This window comes from Dipodomys merriami, unplaced genomic scaffold (assembly GCF_024711535.1).
Source record: "Dipodomys merriami isolate MVZ:Mamm:240054 unplaced genomic scaffold, mDipMer1.0.p SCAF_505, whole genome shotgun sequence".
In the NCBI taxonomy this organism is placed as follows: Eukaryota; Metazoa; Chordata; class Mammalia; order Rodentia; family Heteromyidae; genus Dipodomys; species Dipodomys merriami.
The window spans coordinates 344,316-363,983 of NW_027206075.1; the positions used below are offsets into that span (position 1 = coordinate 344,316).

At 50.0% G+C, this 19,668-nt stretch overlaps 3 protein-coding genes across 4 annotated transcripts; 1 reads left to right on the plus strand and 2 right to left on the minus strand.

Moving 5' to 3' along the window:
• The first annotated feature begins 23 nt into the window (after positions 1–23).
• On the plus strand, positions 24–1,097 carry LOC138810668 (transmembrane protein 223-like). Its single transcript, XM_069997842.1, has 2 exons — positions 24–372; positions 702–1,097. Exons 1-2 carry the CDS (start codon positions 57–59, stop codon positions 992–994), a joined length of 609 nt encoding a protein of 202 aa, XP_069853943.1. The 5' UTR covers positions 24–56; the 3' UTR covers positions 995–1,097.
• A 1-nt stretch (position 1,098) lies between these two features.
• On the minus strand, positions 1,099–3,552 carry LOC138810670 (transmembrane protein 179B-like). Its single transcript, XM_069997843.1, has 4 exons — positions 3,386–3,552; positions 2,110–2,244; positions 1,895–1,973; positions 1,099–1,741 (listed from the first exon to the last, which is right to left on the minus strand). The coding sequence occupies exons 1-4, from the start codon at positions 3,550–3,552 to the stop codon at positions 1,604–1,606; spliced, it is 519 nt and encodes a 172-aa protein (XP_069853944.1). The 3' UTR covers positions 1,099–1,603.
• Positions 3,553–3,724: 172 nt separating this feature from the next.
• On the minus strand, positions 3,725–18,330 carry LOC138810667 (TAF6-like RNA polymerase II p300/CBP-associated factor-associated factor 65 kDa subunit 6L). Of its 2 annotated transcripts, none has more exons than XM_069997840.1 (11): positions 18,242–18,330; positions 14,493–14,652; positions 13,527–13,613; positions 12,838–12,988; positions 12,638–12,688; positions 11,349–11,443; positions 8,876–8,950; positions 8,516–8,736; positions 7,746–7,878; positions 4,622–4,750; positions 3,725–4,506 (listed from the first exon to the last, which is right to left on the minus strand). In XM_069997840.1, the coding sequence occupies exons 2-11, from the start codon at positions 14,637–14,639 to the stop codon at positions 3,733–3,735; spliced, it is 1,863 nt and encodes a 620-aa protein (XP_069853941.1). In that variant the 5' UTR covers positions 14,640–14,652; positions 18,242–18,330; the 3' UTR covers positions 3,725–3,732. The 2 variants fall into 2 exon arrangements, with proteins under 2 accessions (XP_069853941.1, XP_069853942.1); XM_069997841.1 differs by lacking the exon at positions 18,242–18,330 and adding an exon at positions 17,792–17,881.
• Positions 18,331–19,668: the final 1,338 nt, after the last annotated feature.

Genomic DNA, 19,668 nt, shown 5'->3' on the forward strand with positions numbered 1-19,668 from the left:
GGGAGGTGGGCCCTCGCGAGAGGAAGTTCCGCCCCGGAAGCGGCCCTGCACAGGCCATGGCTGCGTCCTGGATACGGCGGCTCCCCAGGCTGAGAGTCACTCTGCGGCTGCTGCCCGCGCGCCGACCTCTGCACGACAAGGCCCCATCACGAGACCTGCTGCTCTTTGAGCACGAGCGGGGCCGATTTTTCACCTTCCTTGGGCTGTTCTGCGCGGGCCAGGGTGTCTTTTGGGCCTCCCTGACCGTGGCAGCCTTATCCCCACCTCCAGTCTCTGCACCACCTCAAGACGCTGGGGCCCCCAAACAGGGCCGCTTCGACCTGCGCTCCGCGCTCTGGCGGTACGCACTGGCTGTGGGCTGCGGTACCATTGGTAAGGCATGAACTGGCTTCCCCACCGCTCGTGGGACGGTGGGTATAAAAACTTCATTCAAGTAAAGGGAGAGAGGGACTTGTGCCCTCCCTGATGAGCAAGGTAATAGGGACCTGCCTCGGTAGGAATGCGGAATACCTACGGTAGGACTGTTCCTTTTGTGATTGTAAGGTTATTTGTATAAAATGGGGACGGACACGTAAATAGTTGATGATGGACTACACAAGACTGGGGTTGTAAGAGCTCAAAACTACTGTCATCACAATAAGACACTGGAAGTAACTCAACCCTACAGTGAAAACTCAACTCTTTTTTTGTTGTTGTTACAGGAACCTTGATACTTGGTGGTGGCTTTCTCTTCTCTCTCCGATCTGTGCGTTCAGTGATGCTTCGAACTGGAGGGCAACAGGTGACTTTGACCACTCATGGTCTTTTTGGCTTGAGAACTCACCTCACTGTTCCGCTGAACCAGGTGTCTTGCATGGCTCACCGAGGGGAAGTCCCTGCTATGTTACCTCTGAAAGTCAAAGGCCGGCGCTTCTACTTCCTCTTGGACAAAGCTGGACACTTTCCCAATGCTCAGCTCTTTGACGGCACTGTGGGTGTGTATCGGAACTTGTGAAAAAACCACCTTGAGGGGGATGAAAACTTAAGGATTTTACAAGGGTCACAAAAGAGGGCCCAGGATTCATTAACAACAAATAAAGGAGTCTTCCAAAGGGTAACTGCCTGATGCATCCATGCTTGGTTTAGCCTTTATTCCTTCTTCCAACTTATTTAATCCCAATGAATGTCAGGATGAAGAAGGCAATGTGTGGCTGGGAACATGGCTCAGTGGTAGAGTGCTTGCCCTGCATGCCTGAGGCCCTGGGTTTGATTCCTCAGCACCACATAAGCAAAAAAGCCAGAAGTGGTGCTGTGGCTCAAGTAGTAGAGCACTCATCTTGAGCTGAAGAGCTGAAAGTCAGTGCCCAGGTCTCAAGTTCAGGCTCCAGTCTGTTGTCAGACTGACAGCAACAATAACAAAAAGGTAATGTCATATTTTGGTACAAAACAGCTATTGGAAGTAGGGGGTGTCTGTCACATTTCTCTGATGAGGGAAAAATGGGCTCCAGCATAGACAAGGATTGTTGGCACTTGGGTGGTAGTCTGGCTGCAAAAGGCACATAGGTGATCAGAAATTCAAGGTCCATTCAGGCCAGTCTTCAGTCATCCAGGTGGGTGTGTGTGGCTAAAGGAAAATCTCTCCCGCAGTTTCTTGAGGGCCATTATTCTCTAAAGGCTCACATTGGCTGGATTTGAGATTGCACTGTATGATCTGGAGCACTAGGACCACACACCACAATACCAGATTTACCCAAGAAGAGGTCTGTAAGAGAGAAGCGAAGTGTGAGGTGTGGAGCTCAGATCTAGTCTTTCTACTCCCACACACCAGCTTTTGTCTGTTGTGTCAAAATGACACTTCAACTCCTCTCAGCAGTACTCACGCAGCTACAGGTACTTAAACAAATCTGAGTCTCACTTCAGCATTTTGTAGGTTGGAATAAAACTGCAGAGCCATTCCAGGGGGTGTCCACGGAATTTTCTGGGCTTCAGAACAGCTGTGAGGTCAAAAAAGACAGTTGTGAGCAAAAGGGAGAAAACCCTAAGCACTCTTGTGCTTAGATTGGTAAATGGGAAGTTACATCATTTTCCCCCTGCAGAAGGAATGCAGTCAACTCCTGCCTCTCCCTTTACCTAATTGTATGCTTCTGGGAGATGATGGAATCACAGAGAGAGCTGGTACCATATCGAAGGACACAGGCAGTCACTAAAATCAGGAAGGCTGCAATAGCCGAGATGGGCAATCCAATGTAGACCCCTATTGGACAGCTGAGGAAGAGGAGACAAGCCTTGGTTGAGATGTGATTCATCCTACCTCAGCCCCTGGTCCTCAATGCAGCTGCAGGAAATCCAGATCAGAAGCAGGAGGCAATAGAGAGCCAGGAAGCCGGAAGTCCCACTCACAAAGTAGCAGAGGGATGGAGCTGAGGGGCAGGATAAAGCCAGGGAGGTGCCATTCACAAAAGCCACCCCCCCATACAAGGGACAGCTACCACTGAAGAAGTCCTGTGGAAAGAAGTTGAATCCAACACCTTAAACCATTACCTCAGAATGTAGACTTCTGAAATGTGTCAGGGATAACTTGAGCCAGAGACACTCCTAAGTGTGTACTATCAGTTTCAGTTTCTGTTGCTGGGACAGAAGGATGAATTTGGATGGCCTATTGGAAAGTGAAACCTGCCATGCACAGCAACTAGGCACTAATTACAGGCACACTTTTTTTTTTTTTGGTGGTGGTGGGGGGGAGGGGAGACTGAGGAATTGAACCCACGACCTCATGCATGCTAGGCAAGCACTCTACCACTAAGCCACCTTCCCAGTCCCCCGAGCTCAAAGCTAGTGCTCTACCACTTGAGCCACAGCACCACTTCCAGCTTTTTCTGTTTATATGGTACTGAGGAATAGAACACAGGGTTTCATGCATGCTAGGCGAGCACTCTACCACTAAGCCACGTTCCCAGCCCAGTACTTACTTTTAAAGTGTATTCATCTTTTGAAAGTCTCATCTATGTAGCTCAAACTGTCCTTGAACTTATGATCTCCTTTAAGGTTTCCCAACAGCTAGGACGTGAGCCAACATCACTAGTGCTAACTTCAATGATTAGATGCAGCCATGGCAGTAATAAACACAAGTTTATTAGTTTTTGTCACTAAAAAAATAAATGGTATCCTGATCATATATATATATATACCACACAGCTTTATTTCTTGGTATGTCACCACAAATGGCTTCTGCCTTACGGTCGCAGGGCCTAAGCTGACGGTTCAGATCGGGCCTAAGTTGTGCGGTGGGCAACTGGCTCGATGTAACGCTACCACAGGTCTAGTCCGTTGGGCGAGTGAACCAAGATCTGACAGGGCCTGGCCGGGGTCCACAGCCCGGTTAGCCGTATTTCGGAACAGTGCTTACCGGCACCAGAGCTCAGCCAGAAACCCTCGCCTCCCGTGACCCGAAGGCTGACCCACGTCCCGTAGCCACACCTGGGTCCAGGCCATCGACACGGCCGCCACGGCCCCGCAGACGGAGCAGGCAGCGAAGAGCACGAACTCGACACAATGCAAACAGAGGCCCGCCATGGTGCCCGGGGCACCAGAAACCAGCGTAGCTGCAGCGAGCGGCGCCGGCGCGTCCGGCGATTGGCGCGCCTGACGTCACTTCCGAGGGTGGGGCCTATTTACAGAGATGTAGGCGGGCCCGAGGCGAGACGCCACTTCCGGGCGCGAAGTCGGTTTAGAGGCCGCGGCGCGGCCCCCGCCTCACAGCGGCAGGTACAGCGAGTAGTCCGAGAGCGCCCAGCGGCGGGCCGGGCGGCCCGTGCGGCCGATCATGGGCAGCTTCTGCACGTAGCGGGACGCCGGGCTGGGCCCGTACGGGGCGGGGAACGCAGTCTGGAAGAGGCGCCCGCGGCAGCGCCGCCCGGCCTGCCGCCCCGCGATGATGAAGCGGAAGTGGGGGGCGCCGCGCGGGGCGAAACGGCTCTTCTGAAAGACGTCGCGGGTGCCGGCGCCGGGGCCCTGCTGGCGCGGCGCGCCCCGAGCCCGGTGCACGCGAGGCAGCGGCCTGCCCTCGGACGCCAGCGCCGAGGCCGACGGGCCGCCGCCGCCGCCGCCCCGGGGGCTCTCGTCACCCTGCGGGCTGACCATGGCGCTGGCCGTCAGCTGCGGCATTTTCCGCACCGAGTCTGGGGCGGCAGCCGGCTCCTTCTTGTCCCCGGGCGGCCGCGGGGCCGCGGGCGCGGGTTGGCCGGTGCCGAAGCGGGTGGCCAAGCTGTCGCCGAAGAAGGCGTAGAGCTCCCGGTAGGTGTCCGCCAGGGTCACGGAGGGAGTCGGGTCTTCCGGGCCCGCGCCTCCCGGCGGCAGCGGAAGGCCGGGCCCAAAGCCTGGTTCTGCGCCGCCCCCCGACGGCGACTCCTGCAGGAGAAGGCTGTCCCACGGCAGCTCGTCCGGTCGCCGGCAGCCCCTGACCCCAGGGCCGCCGCGGCTGGGCTCAGCTGCCTGGGCCTTCATCTTAAGCAGTCGCTCTACGGCCACCTGGAAGAGCAAGGGACTCGTTTGGACAAAAACTGGGAGGAACCTGGCCCAGCAAGCGCCCTACATAAGCCTAAATTCACGCAGGCCAGAGAAGCTGGAAGCAACAAGCACTCACCAGAATGGCCCCATACACTTTGTGGCCATCTGCCTTGACCTGGGCATTAGACACCGAATAATCATCCAGCACTGCCTGCAAGTTTGTCCAGTAAGTGGACAGATGTGGGTACAGTACTCGTTCTACTGCCTGGAAGGAGAGAGAGAAGGTTCAATAAGCACCTGTATTGCTTACTGCCAGGTCAAGTACCCTTTCCCGTGAAAAGCTTTCACTTCTGATCATAGAGCTCAATCGTAAATTCCTTCATTAGGATATTCAACCACCGTATCCTTGGGAACCACCAAATGCCCAAGCTTGTGCTAAGCACTGGGGATAAGTACAAAGATCAGACCTACTAAATCCCTGCCATATTTCCCACGGGGTATAGGGCATAAGTAATAGTCATGGCTAACAACATAGACATTTACATTATGCAAACTGCTACTGAATACAAAAACTGTTTTCACTTAGATGTGACCAGGAACTCATTTCAAACTAAATACACAATCAGAGCCTAGCACTCTTGACTAATTAAAATCCTGTAATTCATGTTAAAAAAAAAAAAAACTTAAAGATTTCACAGGAGATGACATTTTGTGATAGGTTTTGTTTTATTTTTTTAGTTGGTCATGGGGCTTAAATTCTGCGCCATTCAGCTCAAGGCAAGCACTCTACCACTTGAGCCACAGTGCAACTTCCAGTTTTCTGGTGGTTAAATGGAGGTAAGAATCTCACCAACCCTTCCTGCCTGGACTGGCTTTGAACCACAATCCTCAGATCTCAGCCTCCTGAGCAGCTAGGATTACAGGCGTGAGCCACTGGTGCCTAGCTGGGATAGGTTCTGACAAATAATACAGCAATAGACTAGAATGAGTATTAGAAAATGTTGACAAAATTGTTCAACTCCTAGAAAAGTATGTGATTGGCTCTCAAAGAGATATAAAAGTGGGCTGGGAAGGTGGCTCAGTGGTAGAGTGCTTGCCTTGCATGCACAAGGCCCTGGGTTTGATTCCTCAGCACCACATAAGCAGAAAAAGCCAGAAGTGGTTCTGTATTTTAAGTGGTAGAGCTAGCCTTGAGCTGAAGAGCTGAGGGATAATGCCCAGGCCAAGAGGTCAGGTCCCATAGCTGACAAAGAAAAAAAAAAAGGAAATATAAAAGCATTCTTGAATTGTTATATTACGGGGCTGGGAATGTGGCTTAGAGTGCTTGCCTGGCATGCATGAAGCCCTGGGTTCGATTCCTCAGCACAACATAAGCAGAAAAAGCCAGAAGTGGTGCTGTGGCTCAAGTGATAGAGCGCTAGCCTTGAGCTGAAGAGCTGAGGGACAGTGCCCAGGACTAGCGTTCAGGCCCCACACCAGAAATAAATAAATAAATAAGAATTCCTCATTCAGTGAGGCCAGTATAATCCTAATAGTTTGGACAAGAACAATACATGAAAAGGAAACATGATTTCATTTATGAATCTAGACAAATGATTTAAAGTTTAGTAAACAAAATACTAGTAAACAAAAATACTGCTTATTGGAATTAACAAAGGCAGTTTATTATTAGAAAATCTAATAGAAAGCCAGGTATAGTAGTGCATGGGTACCTGGGAATAATTCAGGACAAAAAGTTCTGGAGGATGCCAGGCATTGGTGCACCTGTAATCCTAGCAACTCAGGAGAGAGATCTGAGAATCTCTGTTTCAAAGCCAGCCCGGGCAAGGAAACCCCATGAGACTCATTTTGTTTGTTTGTTTTTGTTGGTCCTGGGGCTTGAACTCTGGGCTTGGGCACTAGCTCTAGCTCTTCAGCGCCAGACGAGCACTCTACCACTTGAGCCACAGCGCCACTTCCTGTTTTCTAGTGGTTTATTGGAGATAAGAGTCTCATGAACTTTCCTGCCTGGCTGGCTTTGAAACGTGATCCTCAGATCTCAGCCTCCTGAATAGCTAGGATTACAGGTGTGAGCCACCGGTGCCCAGCCCCATGAGACTTACCTTCAATAAACACCAGAAAATTGGAAGTGGCACTGTGGCTTCAGTGGAAGAGCACTCCCCTTGAGCTGAATTGCTAAGGGACAGTGCCCAGGCCCAGAGTTCAAGACCCATGACTGACAAAAAAAAATCTGGAGGATGGAGATCAGAGGCCAGCCCAAGCCAAAAATATGAAGATCGAGAGCAAGACCCTGAGTTCAAACCACAAAACCAGCATTAAATAATGCATGTAAGAGGGATAAAGTTATTTCCTAACATGAAATGAACAAGAATTTATTTATTCATTTATTTTTTATTTATTTTTGGATCCGGTTGTGGGGCCTGAACTCTGGGCCTGGGCGCTGTCCCTCAGCTCTTCAGCTCAAGGCTAGCGCTCTACCACTTGAGCCATAGTGCCACTTCTGGCTTTTTTTCTTTTTGCTTATGTGGTGCTGAGGAATCGAACCCAGGGCCTCATGTATACAAGGCAAGCACTCTACCACTAAGCCACCTTCCCAGCCCAAGAATTTATAAAATGGAAACCCATTTGGCAGATCAACATCTGCCAAGCAGAACCTTTGAATTAACACTTTACAAATAGAAGACATTACTAAGCCTAGCCTAAAACAGCAACTCAGTACATGGCACTGCAGCACAGGCATATGCCACTTGTACAGTAAAAGACAATACTGTATTTTCAACACATGTCAACTCATGATTCTCAAAAAAATTCAGACTGGAGCTTAGCACCAGTGGCTTACACTGTAATCCTAGCTACTCAGGACATACATCTAAGGCTCAAGGTTTGAAGCCTGCCATGGCAGATAAATTCAAGAAACTTCCTTGAACTCTGGGCCTGGGCACTATCCCTCAGCTCTTCGGCTCAAGGCTAGCACTCTACATTTGAGCCACAGCACCACTTTTGGTTTTCTGAGTCTCATGGCTTTTCCTGCCCAAACTGGCTTTGAACTATGATCCTCAGATCTCAGCCTCCTAAGGAGCTATGATTATAGGTGTGAGCCACCAACGCCCAGCCCTCAAGAGACTTAGCTCCAATTAACTAGCAAAAAGCTAGAAGTGCAGTTATGGCTCTAAGGATCCAGCCTTGAGCACAAAAGGTAAGCAAGAGCATGACGAGTTCAAGCCTCAGTACCAACATAGAAATAAAGTTAAGGTGCTTACCTTCCAGCCAAGAGCATGCAACCCAACCACAGCACCATAGTGAGAGCAGAGAGGCCGCACAGGGTCTGCCAGGACCTTCTGCAGGGAAAGCAGGATCTGCTGATAGAGGCCACTCACCAAGTCCCCATGAGTCCTGTGCAAGTAAGAGTCAGGGAAAAAGATGAGGCATAATGCTGCCCACACAGAGACTAGCACTTGTATGGCACTATGGGCTAGGTGGACAAAGCTACCAGGCTGGTTGACCCAGGAGACAGAACTGAAGGATCCAGGCCTTAGTATTCTGGACTTGTTTTTGTTGTGAGACAAGATCCTTATGGAGCTCACCTTGCTGTGTTTTTTGCCCACATTGAATGTGAACTTGTGACACTCCTGCCTCACATGCCCAAGTACTGGAATTACTGGTGTGTTCCAACATGCACAGCAATCTTGGTATGTTTGAAGTCCAAGCCAGGCGCCAGTGGCTCATACCTGTACTCCTAGCTACTCAGGAGGCTGAGAGCTAAGGATTGTGGTTCAAAGCCAGCACAGGCAGAAAAGTCCCTGTGAGACTTATCTCCAATTAACCACTCAAAAACCAGAAGTGGTGTGGCTCAAAGTGGTAGAATGCTAGCCTTGAGCAAAAGAGCTCAGAGACAGTGCCCAGGGCCCTGAGTTCAAACCCCACAACTGACCTCCCCCCACCAAAAAAAAAAAAAAAAAAAAGGAAAGCATTTCCCTGTTCTCAATACCCACATCCCACCCCAATCCACCCAAGACTCTTAAGTAGCTACCAGAAGATATGGCTGAGTAGGAGGGCAGCTCCATCCCTCAGAGTCCAGTGGTCATTCAGGGGATTGATGGAGGCAGCTAATGGCTCGAGGACACAGTAGAGGACACTGCCCACTAGGGAGCGGACGTAGGGCCCCAGGCAGAGGTGTGGGTTCCGAACCAGGCTACGTGCCACCTGCAGCAGCCTGTGCAGCTGCTCTAGGTCATGGCTTACAGACTTCACCTGTGGGTGGAACGAGATGGTTAAGGGAAACATGGGGAACAGGAAGGAGCTGCCATTCTGCTAGCACCTGCCATGAGCGTGACCCACTGTTGCTGGGTCATCTCCCCACAAAACTCCCCATCTCAGAATGATCACTCACCCCACTGACCACATAAACAAAGTAAGGCAGGAGCGCGGCGATCTTGGAGTTTGTCTGAAGGTCCTGCAGAGCCACCTGAAAAGAAAGGTCAGAAGGCCTTGGAACCACCTCCCCAAGAGGAAACTGACACTGTTCTGGAGCACAGTTTAGCACTACAAGCATGAAATATCTTGAGTGTTCACAGTGTCTCCACAGTTCTATCAGTTTAACCTATACAAACCCATATACACACAGCATGTCTGTTAGTAAAGTAAATGTAGCTCAGGACCAGTGGCTCATGCCTGTAATCCTACCTAGCTACTAAAGAGAATGAGAGACTTGCAGGATCTCAGTTCGAAGCCAGCTGGAGCAGAAAAGTCTAGGAATTAACGAGCAAAATACCGGACAGGAGACTTGGCTCAATGGAAGTGCATAATATGAGCAAGAAAACTAAGCAAGAGGGCTGGGAAGGTGGCTCAGTGGTAGAGCGCTTGCCTTGCATGCATGAGGCCCTGGGTTCGATTCTTCAGCATCATATAAGCAAAAAGAAAAAAGCCGGAAGTGGCTCTGTGGCTCAAGTGGTAGAGGGCTAGCCTTGAGCTGAAGAGCCCAGGCCCCGAGTTCAGGCCCCACGACTGGACCCAAAAAACAATTAAAAAAAAAAAAAGCAAGAGCACAAAACCCTGCTACCAAGCTACAATACCAGTCAAAGTTAAAAAATAATTCTTAAGCCAGGTGCTAGGAGCTCACGCCTGTAATCCTAGCTACTGAGGAGGCTGAGATCTGAGGATCACAGTACCAAGCCATTCAAGGCAGGAAAGTCCGTGAGACTCTTCTCTCCAATTAACTACGAGAAAACGGGAGGTGGTAGTGTGGCTCAAAGTGGTACAGTGCTACCTTTGAGCGCAAAAAGCTCAGGGTCAGCACTCATGCCCTGAGCTCAAGCTGCACAATCAACATCAAAAAGATAGGGTCTTGCTTTGTCAAGGCAGACACAAAACTTGAGATTCTCCTGCTTCAACCTCTTGAGTACCTGAGAATACAGGTGTGTTTCTGAGGAATAAAGTAAACTTTTGAAGATAAGACTAAATGGTAGCATGACTCCTAATTTTGCAAGACAAACAGCAGTAAACATGTAAAGACAAAAGATAATATAAAACGAACACTCATGGAGAGCCCACATTACTAAGCAAACTACAAGCAATCACCTGTTAACAAAAGAATAGAGACAAAGGGTGGTGTCCAGCAGACCCTGTGGAGCCCAGAAGCCAAAGCATAGTGGGCCTGCAGTATGTAAGAGTTAAGACTCAAACTTAATCCCCTCTATATCCTCTTCCCTGCCTACATCCAGACAAATAAGAGCTACAATGTGGATGTCCCATTTGGTCCCAGAATCAACCAATACCCTGAAGAGTAGGCAGCAGAATGAAAGGATACCTTCAGAAAATAAGTCCCTTGGGGCTGGGAAGGTGGCTCAGTGGTAGAGTGCTTGCCTTGCATGCATGAGGCTCTGGGTTCGATTCCTCAGCACCACATAAGCAGAAAAAGCTAGAGGTGGGGCTGAGGCTCAAGTGGCAGAGCGCTAGTCTACAGCTGAAGAGCTGAAGGACAGTGCCCAGGCCCAGAGTTCAGACCCCACGACTGGCAAAAAAAAAAAAAAAAAAAAAAAAAACAGAAAATAAGTCCCACCTTTATTAAACAGTTTGGCAGGAAGAGGAAGTAAGCCACTGAAAGAATTTCATGTGACCAGGCACTGGTGGCTCATGCCTGTAATCCTAGCTACTCAGGAAGCTGAGAGCTGAGAATCACAGTTCAAAGCTAGCACAGGCATTAAAGTCCATGAGACTCTTATCTCCAATTAACCACCAGAAAAGTGGTGAAAGTGGCACTGTGTCTCAAGTGGTAGAGTACTAGCCTTGAGCTGAACAGTTCAAGGATAGCACTCAGGCCCAGAGTTCAAGGCCTACAACCAGCCAAAAACAGAATTTCATGTGGTTTAAAAGTTTGACTTTGGGGTGAATTTGTTCAAAGTACATTATATGCATGTTGTAAGTATCACAATGAAACCCCATATATACAATTGATTTATGATCATTTTTTAATAACAAAAGCCTGGGTGTCAGTGATTCCCACTTATAATCCTAGCTACACAGGAAGCTGACTGACATGTGAGAAGTCAATCCAGGCAGATAAGTCCTCTATCTCCAATTAAGGAGCAAAGGAACAGAAGTGGAAGCATGGGGTCAAGTGGTAGAGCACCAGCTGTGACTGAAAAAGCCAATGGAAAGCACAAGGCCCCAAATTCAAGCCTCAGTGCACACACACGCACGCACGCGCACGCACACACACACAAAACAAAACAATAAAAGTTTGCCTTTTCCCCAACACAATATATGATGCAGGATGATTGTGTGATCAAAGCTAGCCTAGGATACAAAGCAAAACTCTGCCCAACAAAAGTCAAATGTGCCTCAGCTCAGGCCCACTCACTCACCTTCATCAGCTGTGGGTCATCCCCGAGCACAGCCCGTGTTACTTGCTGATAGTACTTGAGCAGGTCATCTGTCAGTGAAGACACTGCATTGGGTACTGTGGGAGGTTGGGCACGAAGTGGTCAGAGGTGGAAAAGGTCTCCCCAGCCCACTCCCCAATACCCAACTCTGCACAACCCCACAAGAAGTTTATTTAGACAGGGAAACCAGAGCACAGAGGCTCCAGTTGCAATCAGGAGGCTGCTATGCCCTGACCAGGCAAGCAGTACATGCCTCATTACTCTCTTCTGTCTGCCAGCAGATTCCTGCTCAGTCCTCAAACCCCAAGTTTCCAAACCTCACCAGTCACCCGTGGCTCACACCTAAAATCCTAACTACTCAGGAAGCTCACAATTCAAAGCCAGCTGAGGGAGGAAGCCCATGAGTCTTGTATCTCCAATTAACCACCAAAAGGATGGAAGTGGAGCTGTGGTTCAAATGATAGCTAGCCTTGAGCAAAAAAGTTCAGGTACAATGCCCACACCCTGAGTTCAAGCCCCAGGATAGGCACCAAGAAAAAAAAAAATTATACCCAAGCCTCAGACTCTGGGAAGCTCTGTTCAGAATACTCTGAAAGTAGCTGGGAGCTTACTCAGGAGGCTGAGCTCTGAGGATCAAAGCCAGCCTAGGCAGGAAAGAAAGTCCATGAGACTCTTATCTCCAATTAACTACCAGAAAACCAGAAGTGGAGCTGTGGCTCAAAATGGTAGAGTGCTAGCCTTGAGTCGAAGAGCTCAGAGACACCCAGGCCCTGTGTTCACGCCCCATGTCCACCACCACCACCAACAAAATACCCTGGAAAGCTGGGAAGGTGGCTCAGTGGTAGAGCTCTTGCCTTGCATGCATGAGGCCCTGAGTTCGATTCCTCAGCATCACATAAGCCAAAAGAAAAAAGCCGGAAGTGGCGCTGTGGCTCAAGTGGTAGAGCGCTAGCCTTGAGCTGAAGAGCTGAGGGACAGCGCCCAGGCCCAGAGTTCAGGCCCCACGACCGGACCCAAAAAACAAACAAAATACCCTGGAAGTGAGACACCTCCTAGCACAAAGCCTAGACTTTTGGCCTCCAACACATTGCATCATGATGGTGATTATAGGCAGGGGCTCTATCTGAAGCTCCCTGAGCAGGGACTAGTTCCTGCTGAGAGCCCCTATATAAGTCAGGCCTTGGAAAATGCAGACGAAGAGGCACAGAGGACCTATGCTCACACCTAACGGAGCAAAATCCTCCCAGAGTGCGATGCCCCCTCAGGCTTACCTGATCCTTGAGGTGCCAGGTTTCCTTTGCCATCCAGGTAGGAGACATGAACTAAAACCAGGGTGGACAGATGTCAGCCTGGGTTGATATCACCTCACAGCACCACATACCCCTCCAAATTCTACCCCATCTGCACCTGTCCCCATGCACTCTAACCATCCAGCCCCTGTCACCACCCCAGGAAGGACCCTCACAGCCACCTCTGACAGCCGTCTCAGCACAGCCTTTGGGAATGTTGGTGGCCAGTGCCAGCTCCACCAGGTTCACCTCTCGGTCTTCAGGAAAATAGAGCTCACCCTCCCTGGCAGGGCGCATGGGAAGCACCTCCTGGGACCCATATCCACACACAGCCTGGGGAAAGGGAGAATTACAAAGCAGTGTGAAGCCGGGCACTAGCAGCTCACACCTGTAATCCTCGCTACTCAAGAAGCTGAGATCTGAGGATCATGGTTCAAAGCCAGCCCAGGCAAGAAAGTTTGAGACTCATCTTCAATTAATTTTCCCCTGAGGTTTTAGTTCTCCCCACTCACACTCACCAAACTCTGGGAACTTACCATTCTCTCCTGTTCATAACCTTCCTTCCTCAACTTACTGCTCTAGAACAATTATACTAGGCTATGCTAATACCCATTGATTTAACTCAGGCTCCTCCTTTTACTCAGCATGCCCTCTTGTCCTCCTGGATTATTTTAAAGACAAGCTCAAATATTTCAGTACTCTTTAGGAACCTGTTTATAGTCTACCTTTAAGCCCCCTGAACCTCAGGAGTTCCACAAGCCTCCACTCTGGGAACTCATGTTCCCGTAGCCTGGGCCCAACCCAACACCTTGCCTGCCATTGCTGGATGTTTGCTCTTCACCACAATGCCAGCCCCAAGCTGACCACTCACCTCCACACTGCTCCACCTGAGGGCCCTGTTGAAGTCCTCCACCGTCAGCTTGCGCCGTTTGGTGTGCTTCATGAACTGAGAGCTATTCTGAGAGGACAGAAGCCACAGTCAGGGGTCAAGGAACAGCAGGTGTGGTGACCCCCAAAATAAAGTGGGTCCGACAGAGAATCAGAAAGCTTGGATTCCCACTCACTTCTTTTTTTTCTTTTTTTTTGGGGGGGGGTCCGGTCGTGGGGCCTGAACTCTGGGCCTGGGCGCTGTCCCTCAGCTCTTCAGCTCAAGACTAGCACTCTACCACTTGAGCCGCAGCGCCATTTCCAGCTTTTTTTTTTTTTCTGCTATGTGGTGCTGAGGAATGGAACCCAGGGCCTCAGGCATGCAAGGCAAGCGCTCTACCACTGAGCCACCTTCTCAGCCCTCCCACTCATTTCTTAACACAACCTCTCCTGGGTCATGTCCCCACTGTGCCTCAGTTTCCTAAGTGGAGCATGTGACTATCCCACCCACCTGGCCAGGGAAGCCAGCACTATTGAGAAAAGCATGTGAGAAAGTGCCTGGCAAGACTTGGACTTACGGCAAGCCTGGCAGGGTTGAAGGGATCTTGGAAAAGGGCATGGACTACTTCCATACCCTTGAAGCACAGGCGGGGACCAACATAGACTTACCAAGGAAATGTGGAAGGAAGTGAGTAAAGGGGTGGAGGGGGAGGGGGGGATGTGTGGAGTGCCGGTGGTTCATGCCTGTAAATCCTAACTACTCAGGAGGCAAAGAGCTGAGGATCACAGTTCAAAGTCAGTCCAGGCAGAAAAAGTCCGTGAGACTCTTTATCTCCAATAAACCACCAGAAAAGTAGAAGTGGCTCAAGTGGTTGAGCGCTGGCCTTGAGCTAAAGAGCGCAGGGACAGCGCCTAGGCCCAGAGTTCAAGCCTCACAACTGACAAAAAAAAAAAAAAGAGGGGGGCTCACCTGGGTAGCCTCTCGGAGACGGTAGCACACATCCTCCGCAAGCAAAGCTGCCACTTCATCGCTCAGCTCCAGGCCTGTGCTCTCGGCCATGAGCCGCACCGACTCCCGTGGGATCTCCACAAACCGCCGCTCTTCTCGCTCCGCCATGGCCCCAGTGGAGCTAGGGGTAGAGAGGGCAGCGCAGATGAAGATCCTCTCAACTAGACTTGCTGCTCTCACTCCACTATCATCAAATAGGGTGCTCAGAGGACCCAGACAAGGAAACTGGGGCTCAGAGAAGAAAAGCAGACTAACCAATGGGAAGAGAGAAGCTTGGGGCTCACACGACTTGTGGCTAGCTATGCCCCGTCACTGCATGTAAACTTGACCAGGCTCAACCTGAAATCTGGTGCTCCAAAAGGCAAAACGGGGACAATGATTTACCCTATCTACCCTCTACCTTCCAGGGTGGCTATAAGGATAACACAACAGGACATCAGAGACTGGAACGCTATTCCAGCACTGCTGGCATAGGCCAGCAGGGGAGTATCTGCCTAGCATGCATTAGGCCACCCATCCTCAGTTCATGAAGAAAAAGTCCAGGAATTCATTAATGATTATCAATCTTTTTTTTTTTTTTCTTGTCGGTCATGGGGCTTGAACTCTGGGTCTGGGCGCTGTCCTTCAGCTCTTCAGCTCAAGGCAAGCACTCTACCACTTCAGCCACAGCGCCACTTCCAGTTTTCTAGTGGTTTATTGGAGATAAGAGTCTCATGGACTTTCTTGCCCAGGCTGGCTTTGAACCGCAATCCTCAGATCTCAGCCTCCTGAGTAGCTAGGATTACAGGCACAAGCCATCTCGCCCCGCTAATTACCAATCTTAAATGGCAAATAAATTCATGTCCTCTTCCTAGTCTTACTACACCCACCACAAACTGATTTTTGTTTTTTGTTTTTTGTTTTTTTGGGGGGGGGTTGTTTTTGCTGGTCCAAGGGCTTGAACTCAGGGCCTGGATTCTTTCCCTGAGTTTCATTTGCTCAAGGCTAGTGCTCTATCATTTGAGCCACAGCACCACTTCTGGCTTTTTCTTTGGGGAGGGAGGGCTAATTTATTGGATATGAGTCTCACAGACTTTCCTACCCAGCTTGGCTTTGAACCATGATCTTCAGACCTCAGCCTCTTGAGCAACTACAATTACAGGCTTCAGCCAACAATGCTAAGCCATCAACTAAATTCTAACAAAAGACTACTTTTATCCAGATACTGCTTTGTTCAAAAATCAGCACTGAGCCGGGCACGCTTGTGGCTCACGCCTATGATCCTAGCTACTGAAGATCACATTTCAAAGCCAGCCGGGGAAGGAAAGACTCTTAACTCCAATTACCCACAAAAAAAAGCAAGAAATGGAGCTATGACAGAGTGTAAAGCAGCAAACTGGAACAAAAAAAGGCTAAGGGACAGCAGTTAGGCCCTGAGTTCAAGCCCCAATGCCAGCACCAAAAAAAAAAAAAAAAAATCAATACCGATCCACACCTTGTAAAATCGATATTCAAACTCCTCAGTTTATCAAATTGTCATAGCTGTTCAACATGACCCTCTTCCCAGGAAGACCTTCCTAGATCTCCCTACCTGTCTCATCATCTTAATGTCCATCAAGTCTTTGTTCAGCCTGGTTTCCTGTCCTGTTCTACATTCCTTCCCCTTCTAAATCCAGTCTCTAAGATCTTCTGCCCCCTATGCCATCTAGACCTGTCAGGCTTTTAGAGATTGGGCTTTTTGCCCATGTGTCCGGTCTTCTCCAATTTGGCTACAAGGCCTACATGCAGGAAGCTATTCTTCTGTTCACAAGATATGATAAAATATGAACCCAACAAAAACAGCAGCTAATATCTGACTCCAGCAATGCACACAGCACCTAAATGGAAGGTAGGTCCACTTAAGCTTGAGGCTACACATTGCAGGCAGTCAGGTCCAGTTCCAAGGTGACCCACCCAGGCTAGCAGAGTTCACTGCTCTTTACCCAATGGACATCCTACCTGATGTCCACAGCATTGGCTCCCTGTTGTCTCTGAAATAAAGAACAAAACTGAATCCCAAAAGCTGTGCAGATGCCACCTTTGTCTGCAAAACCTCTTAGTGCTTTCTCCCATGTATTCTACATTGATTCTCATCATTATTTCAGGACCTTTGTTGCTTCTTCTGCTTGGAACTTTCCCCTCTCTGTCCTGTATTCTGTTATAAACGTTTGTAATTATACATTTCTGTTAACTCTGTGTGTGTGTGTGCACGCGTGCGTGTGCCAGTACTAGGACCTGATATCAGAGCCTCACACTTTTGCTTTGGCCTTTCTGCTCAAGGCTGGTGCTCTACCACTTGAATCATAACTCCACTGGCTTTTTGGTAGTTAGTTGAAGATAAAGAGTCTCATAGACTGGGGCTAGGAAGGTGGCTCAGTGGTAGAGCGCTTGCCTTGCATGACTGAGGCCCTGGGTTCAACTCCTCAGCACCACATAAGCAAAAAGAAAAAAAAAAGCCGGAAGTGGCGCTGTGGCTCAAGTGGTAGAGTGCTTAGCCTTGAGCTGAAGAGCTGAGGGACAGTGCCCAGGCCCAGAGTTCAGGCCCCACGACAGGACCAAAAAAAAAAAAAAAAAGAGTCTCATAGACTTTTCTGCTCAAGCTGGCTTTGAAATATGATCCTCAGGCTGGGAAGGTGGCTCAGTGGTAGAGTGCTTGTCTCGCATGCATGAGGCCCTGGGTTTGATTCCTCAGCACTATATAAACAGAAAAAGCCAGAAGTGGCGCTGAAGAGCTGAGGGACAGAGCCCAGGCCCAGAGTTAGCTACTCAGGAGGCTGAGATCTGAGGATCATGGTTCAAAGCCAGCCCAGGCAGAAAAGTCTGTAAGACTCTTATCTCCAATAAACCACTAGAAAACTGGAAGTGGCGCTGGGGCTCAAGCAATAGAGCACTGGCCTTGAGCGGAAGAGTGCAAGGACAGCGCCCAAGTCCAGAGTTCAAGCCCCACAACTGACCCAAAAAAGCCTGAGGCATTGAACTGCTTTCTATGCCCTCACTGTATCCTGATTACCAAGAAGATATTTATTTTTCTCTACTTCATAGCCAAGGATATCAAAGCTCACAGGTGTATATATACAAATGTGTGCCCATATACGTACGTGAATACACACGTTTCTCTATATATGTACATATATACATATGTATACACACACGCGCGCACACACACACACACACATATCAGAGGCTGGTGTGCAGAACAAGGCCTGGATTCCCAGCCCAAAGATCGGGAGTTGCAAACTCACCCCCAGGTGACCCTAGGCTTTCTAGTGGCTCATCAGGAGCTTCAGTTTCCCATCTGTAAAGTGGGAGCACTAAGTCTGGCCGTGGCGCGGGGGCGCGGAGCGGGAGTCCCTGGGATGCGCCCCGCCGAGGACCTCAGAAAGTCTGCGCTGTGTCAGGTCCCGCGTTCCTCTGCCTTCTCCCCGAGCACCCTCAGCCTCAAGTCGCTCTGGGAAGGAGGCGTGGGAACCCACCTCCGCGGGCCACGGGGACAGGCACCGCCTCCCCTGACCCGGCGTGGCCCGTCCCCGATCCTGAGGGCGTGGGGTAGGGTACCAGAGGTCAGGGGTCACAGAACTTGGGTCACGTGGTCGGCGAAGGGGGCGGGCCCCGGCGGAGCAGGCTTCGAGGCCGGTAAGTGAGCAGTCTACTGCGGGACTGGGAGTCCTTGGAGCCGGGTACGGTCTGCTCACCTGAGGGCTCCGGCGCGGCGAGGGAAGCTACTCAGGCGAAGGCGGCGGAGGCGGCGGTGGTGGCGGCGGATTCACTCACCCCGCTCACACTAATTCCCTCTCTCAGGGTCTAGGCCCCGCCCTCCTGGAGCACAGCCAATAGGCGGTCGCCTTACAAACTTCCCGCCCAACAGGAGGCTTCACGCCACGTGATTGGTCGTGTGAACGTGCTGTGAAAGACCCCAGGGCGCAGGTGATCACGTGAGGGGATGATTGGCACTTCTTAAAGCGACAGCTTTTGCTAGTTTTGCGAGCAGGTGTTGCGTGATTTGGCATACATTTAGGAAGCATATTCTTCAGGGAAATTGGCTTCGTTCGTTTGATCTTGCCTGCTCCTCAGTTTCCGAACACTCACATTTCCGCGATTGCAGGAAAGCTCTAAGACTTTGCTGTCTGACTTCCCTGCTAACCTTTCCATCATCACCTACCACTTCTAGAGAGGACAGGTCCAGTTCCCTAGCTGTTCTGGGCTGAGACAGGAACTTCTGACTGAGCCAACATCTGGCCGACTGAGGGTGTCTCTCGCCTGACGATCGCGGTTCAAAGACTCTTATATGCAATTAATCACCAGAAAACAGGAAGTGGGGTGCAGCTCAAATGGTAGAGCTCCAGCCTTGAAAGAGCTCAGAGTCAGCGCCTAGGCCCTGTGTTCAAGAAGGAAGGAAAGAAGGAAGAAAGAAAGGGAGGGAGGGAGGAAGGGAGGGAGGGAGGGAGGGGAAAGAGAGAGAGAAGCAAGGAAGTGTAATGTACTTGGCAGAATGGGAGATTAAATTTTCACTAATATCAGGAAGCAATAAATTTCTTCATATTCACCAAGGATGGGCAGTTTTCTCAGAGCTATGATGATTATTTTTTGTTTTGCTTTGTGCTGGTCTTGGGGCTTGAACTCAGGGCCTGGGGACTACTATGAGCTTTTTTTCATTCGTTTAGTCTGTATCACCTGAACCACAGCTCTACTTCTGGCTTTTTTAGGTAATTATTTAGTGATAACAGTCTTAGGGCTGGGAAGGTGGCTCAGTGGTAGAGCGCTTGCCTTGCATGCATGAGGCCCTGGGCTCGATTCCTCAGCACCACATAAGCAAAAAAAAAAAAGTGGTAGAGTGCTAGCCTTGAGCTGAAGAGCTGAGGGACAGCACCCAGGCCCAGAGTTCAGGCCCCACGACTGGACCCCCCCCAAAAAAAAAACACAGTCTTAAAAACTTTCCAAGCTGGGCACTGGTCGCCCATGCCTATAATCCTAGCTCCTCAGGGGTATGAGCTCTGAGGATCGTAGTACAATGCCAACCTGGGCAAGGAAAGTCCTTGAGATTTTCTTTTCTTTTTTTTTTTTTTTTTTTTTTTAGAGCCCGGACACTGTTCCTGAGCTTCTTTTGCTCAAGGTTAGCACT

Bases quoted from the DNA above. Each gene is read 5' to 3' on its own strand.
- LOC138810668 (XM_069997842.1), top strand. From the start codon at position 57: ATGGCTGCGTCCTGGATACGGCGGCTCCCCAGGCTGAGAGTCACTCTG. The intron at 373-701 runs GTAAGGCATGAA...TTGTTGTTACAG, and splicing joins TGTGGGCTGCGGTACCATTG to GAACCTTGATACTTGGTGGT.
- LOC138810670 (XM_069997843.1), bottom strand. From the start codon at position 3,552: ATGGCGGGCCTCTGTTTGCATTGTGTCGAGTTCGTGCTCTTCGCTGCC. The intron at 2,245-3,385 runs GTAAGCACTGTT...CCTCTTCCTCAG, and splicing joins CTGGCTGAGCTCTGGTGCCG to CTGTCCAATAGGGGTCTACA. The intron at 1,742-1,894 runs GTGAGACTCAGA...TCTCTCTTACAG, and splicing joins CCAACCTACAAAATGCTGAA to ACCTCTTCTTGGGTAAATCT.
- LOC138810667 (XM_069997840.1), bottom strand. From the start codon at position 14,639: ATGGCGGAGCGAGAAGAGCGGCGGTTTGTGGAGATCCCACGGGAGTCG. The intron at 8,737-8,875 runs GTGAGTGATCAT...TTCCACCCACAG, and splicing joins TTGTTTATGTGGTCAGTGGG to GTGAAGTCTGTAAGCCATGA. The intron at 4,507-4,621 runs GTGAGTGCTTGT...TTGCTCTTCCAG, and splicing joins AAGTGTATGGGGCCATTCTG to GTGGCCGTAGAGCGACTGCT.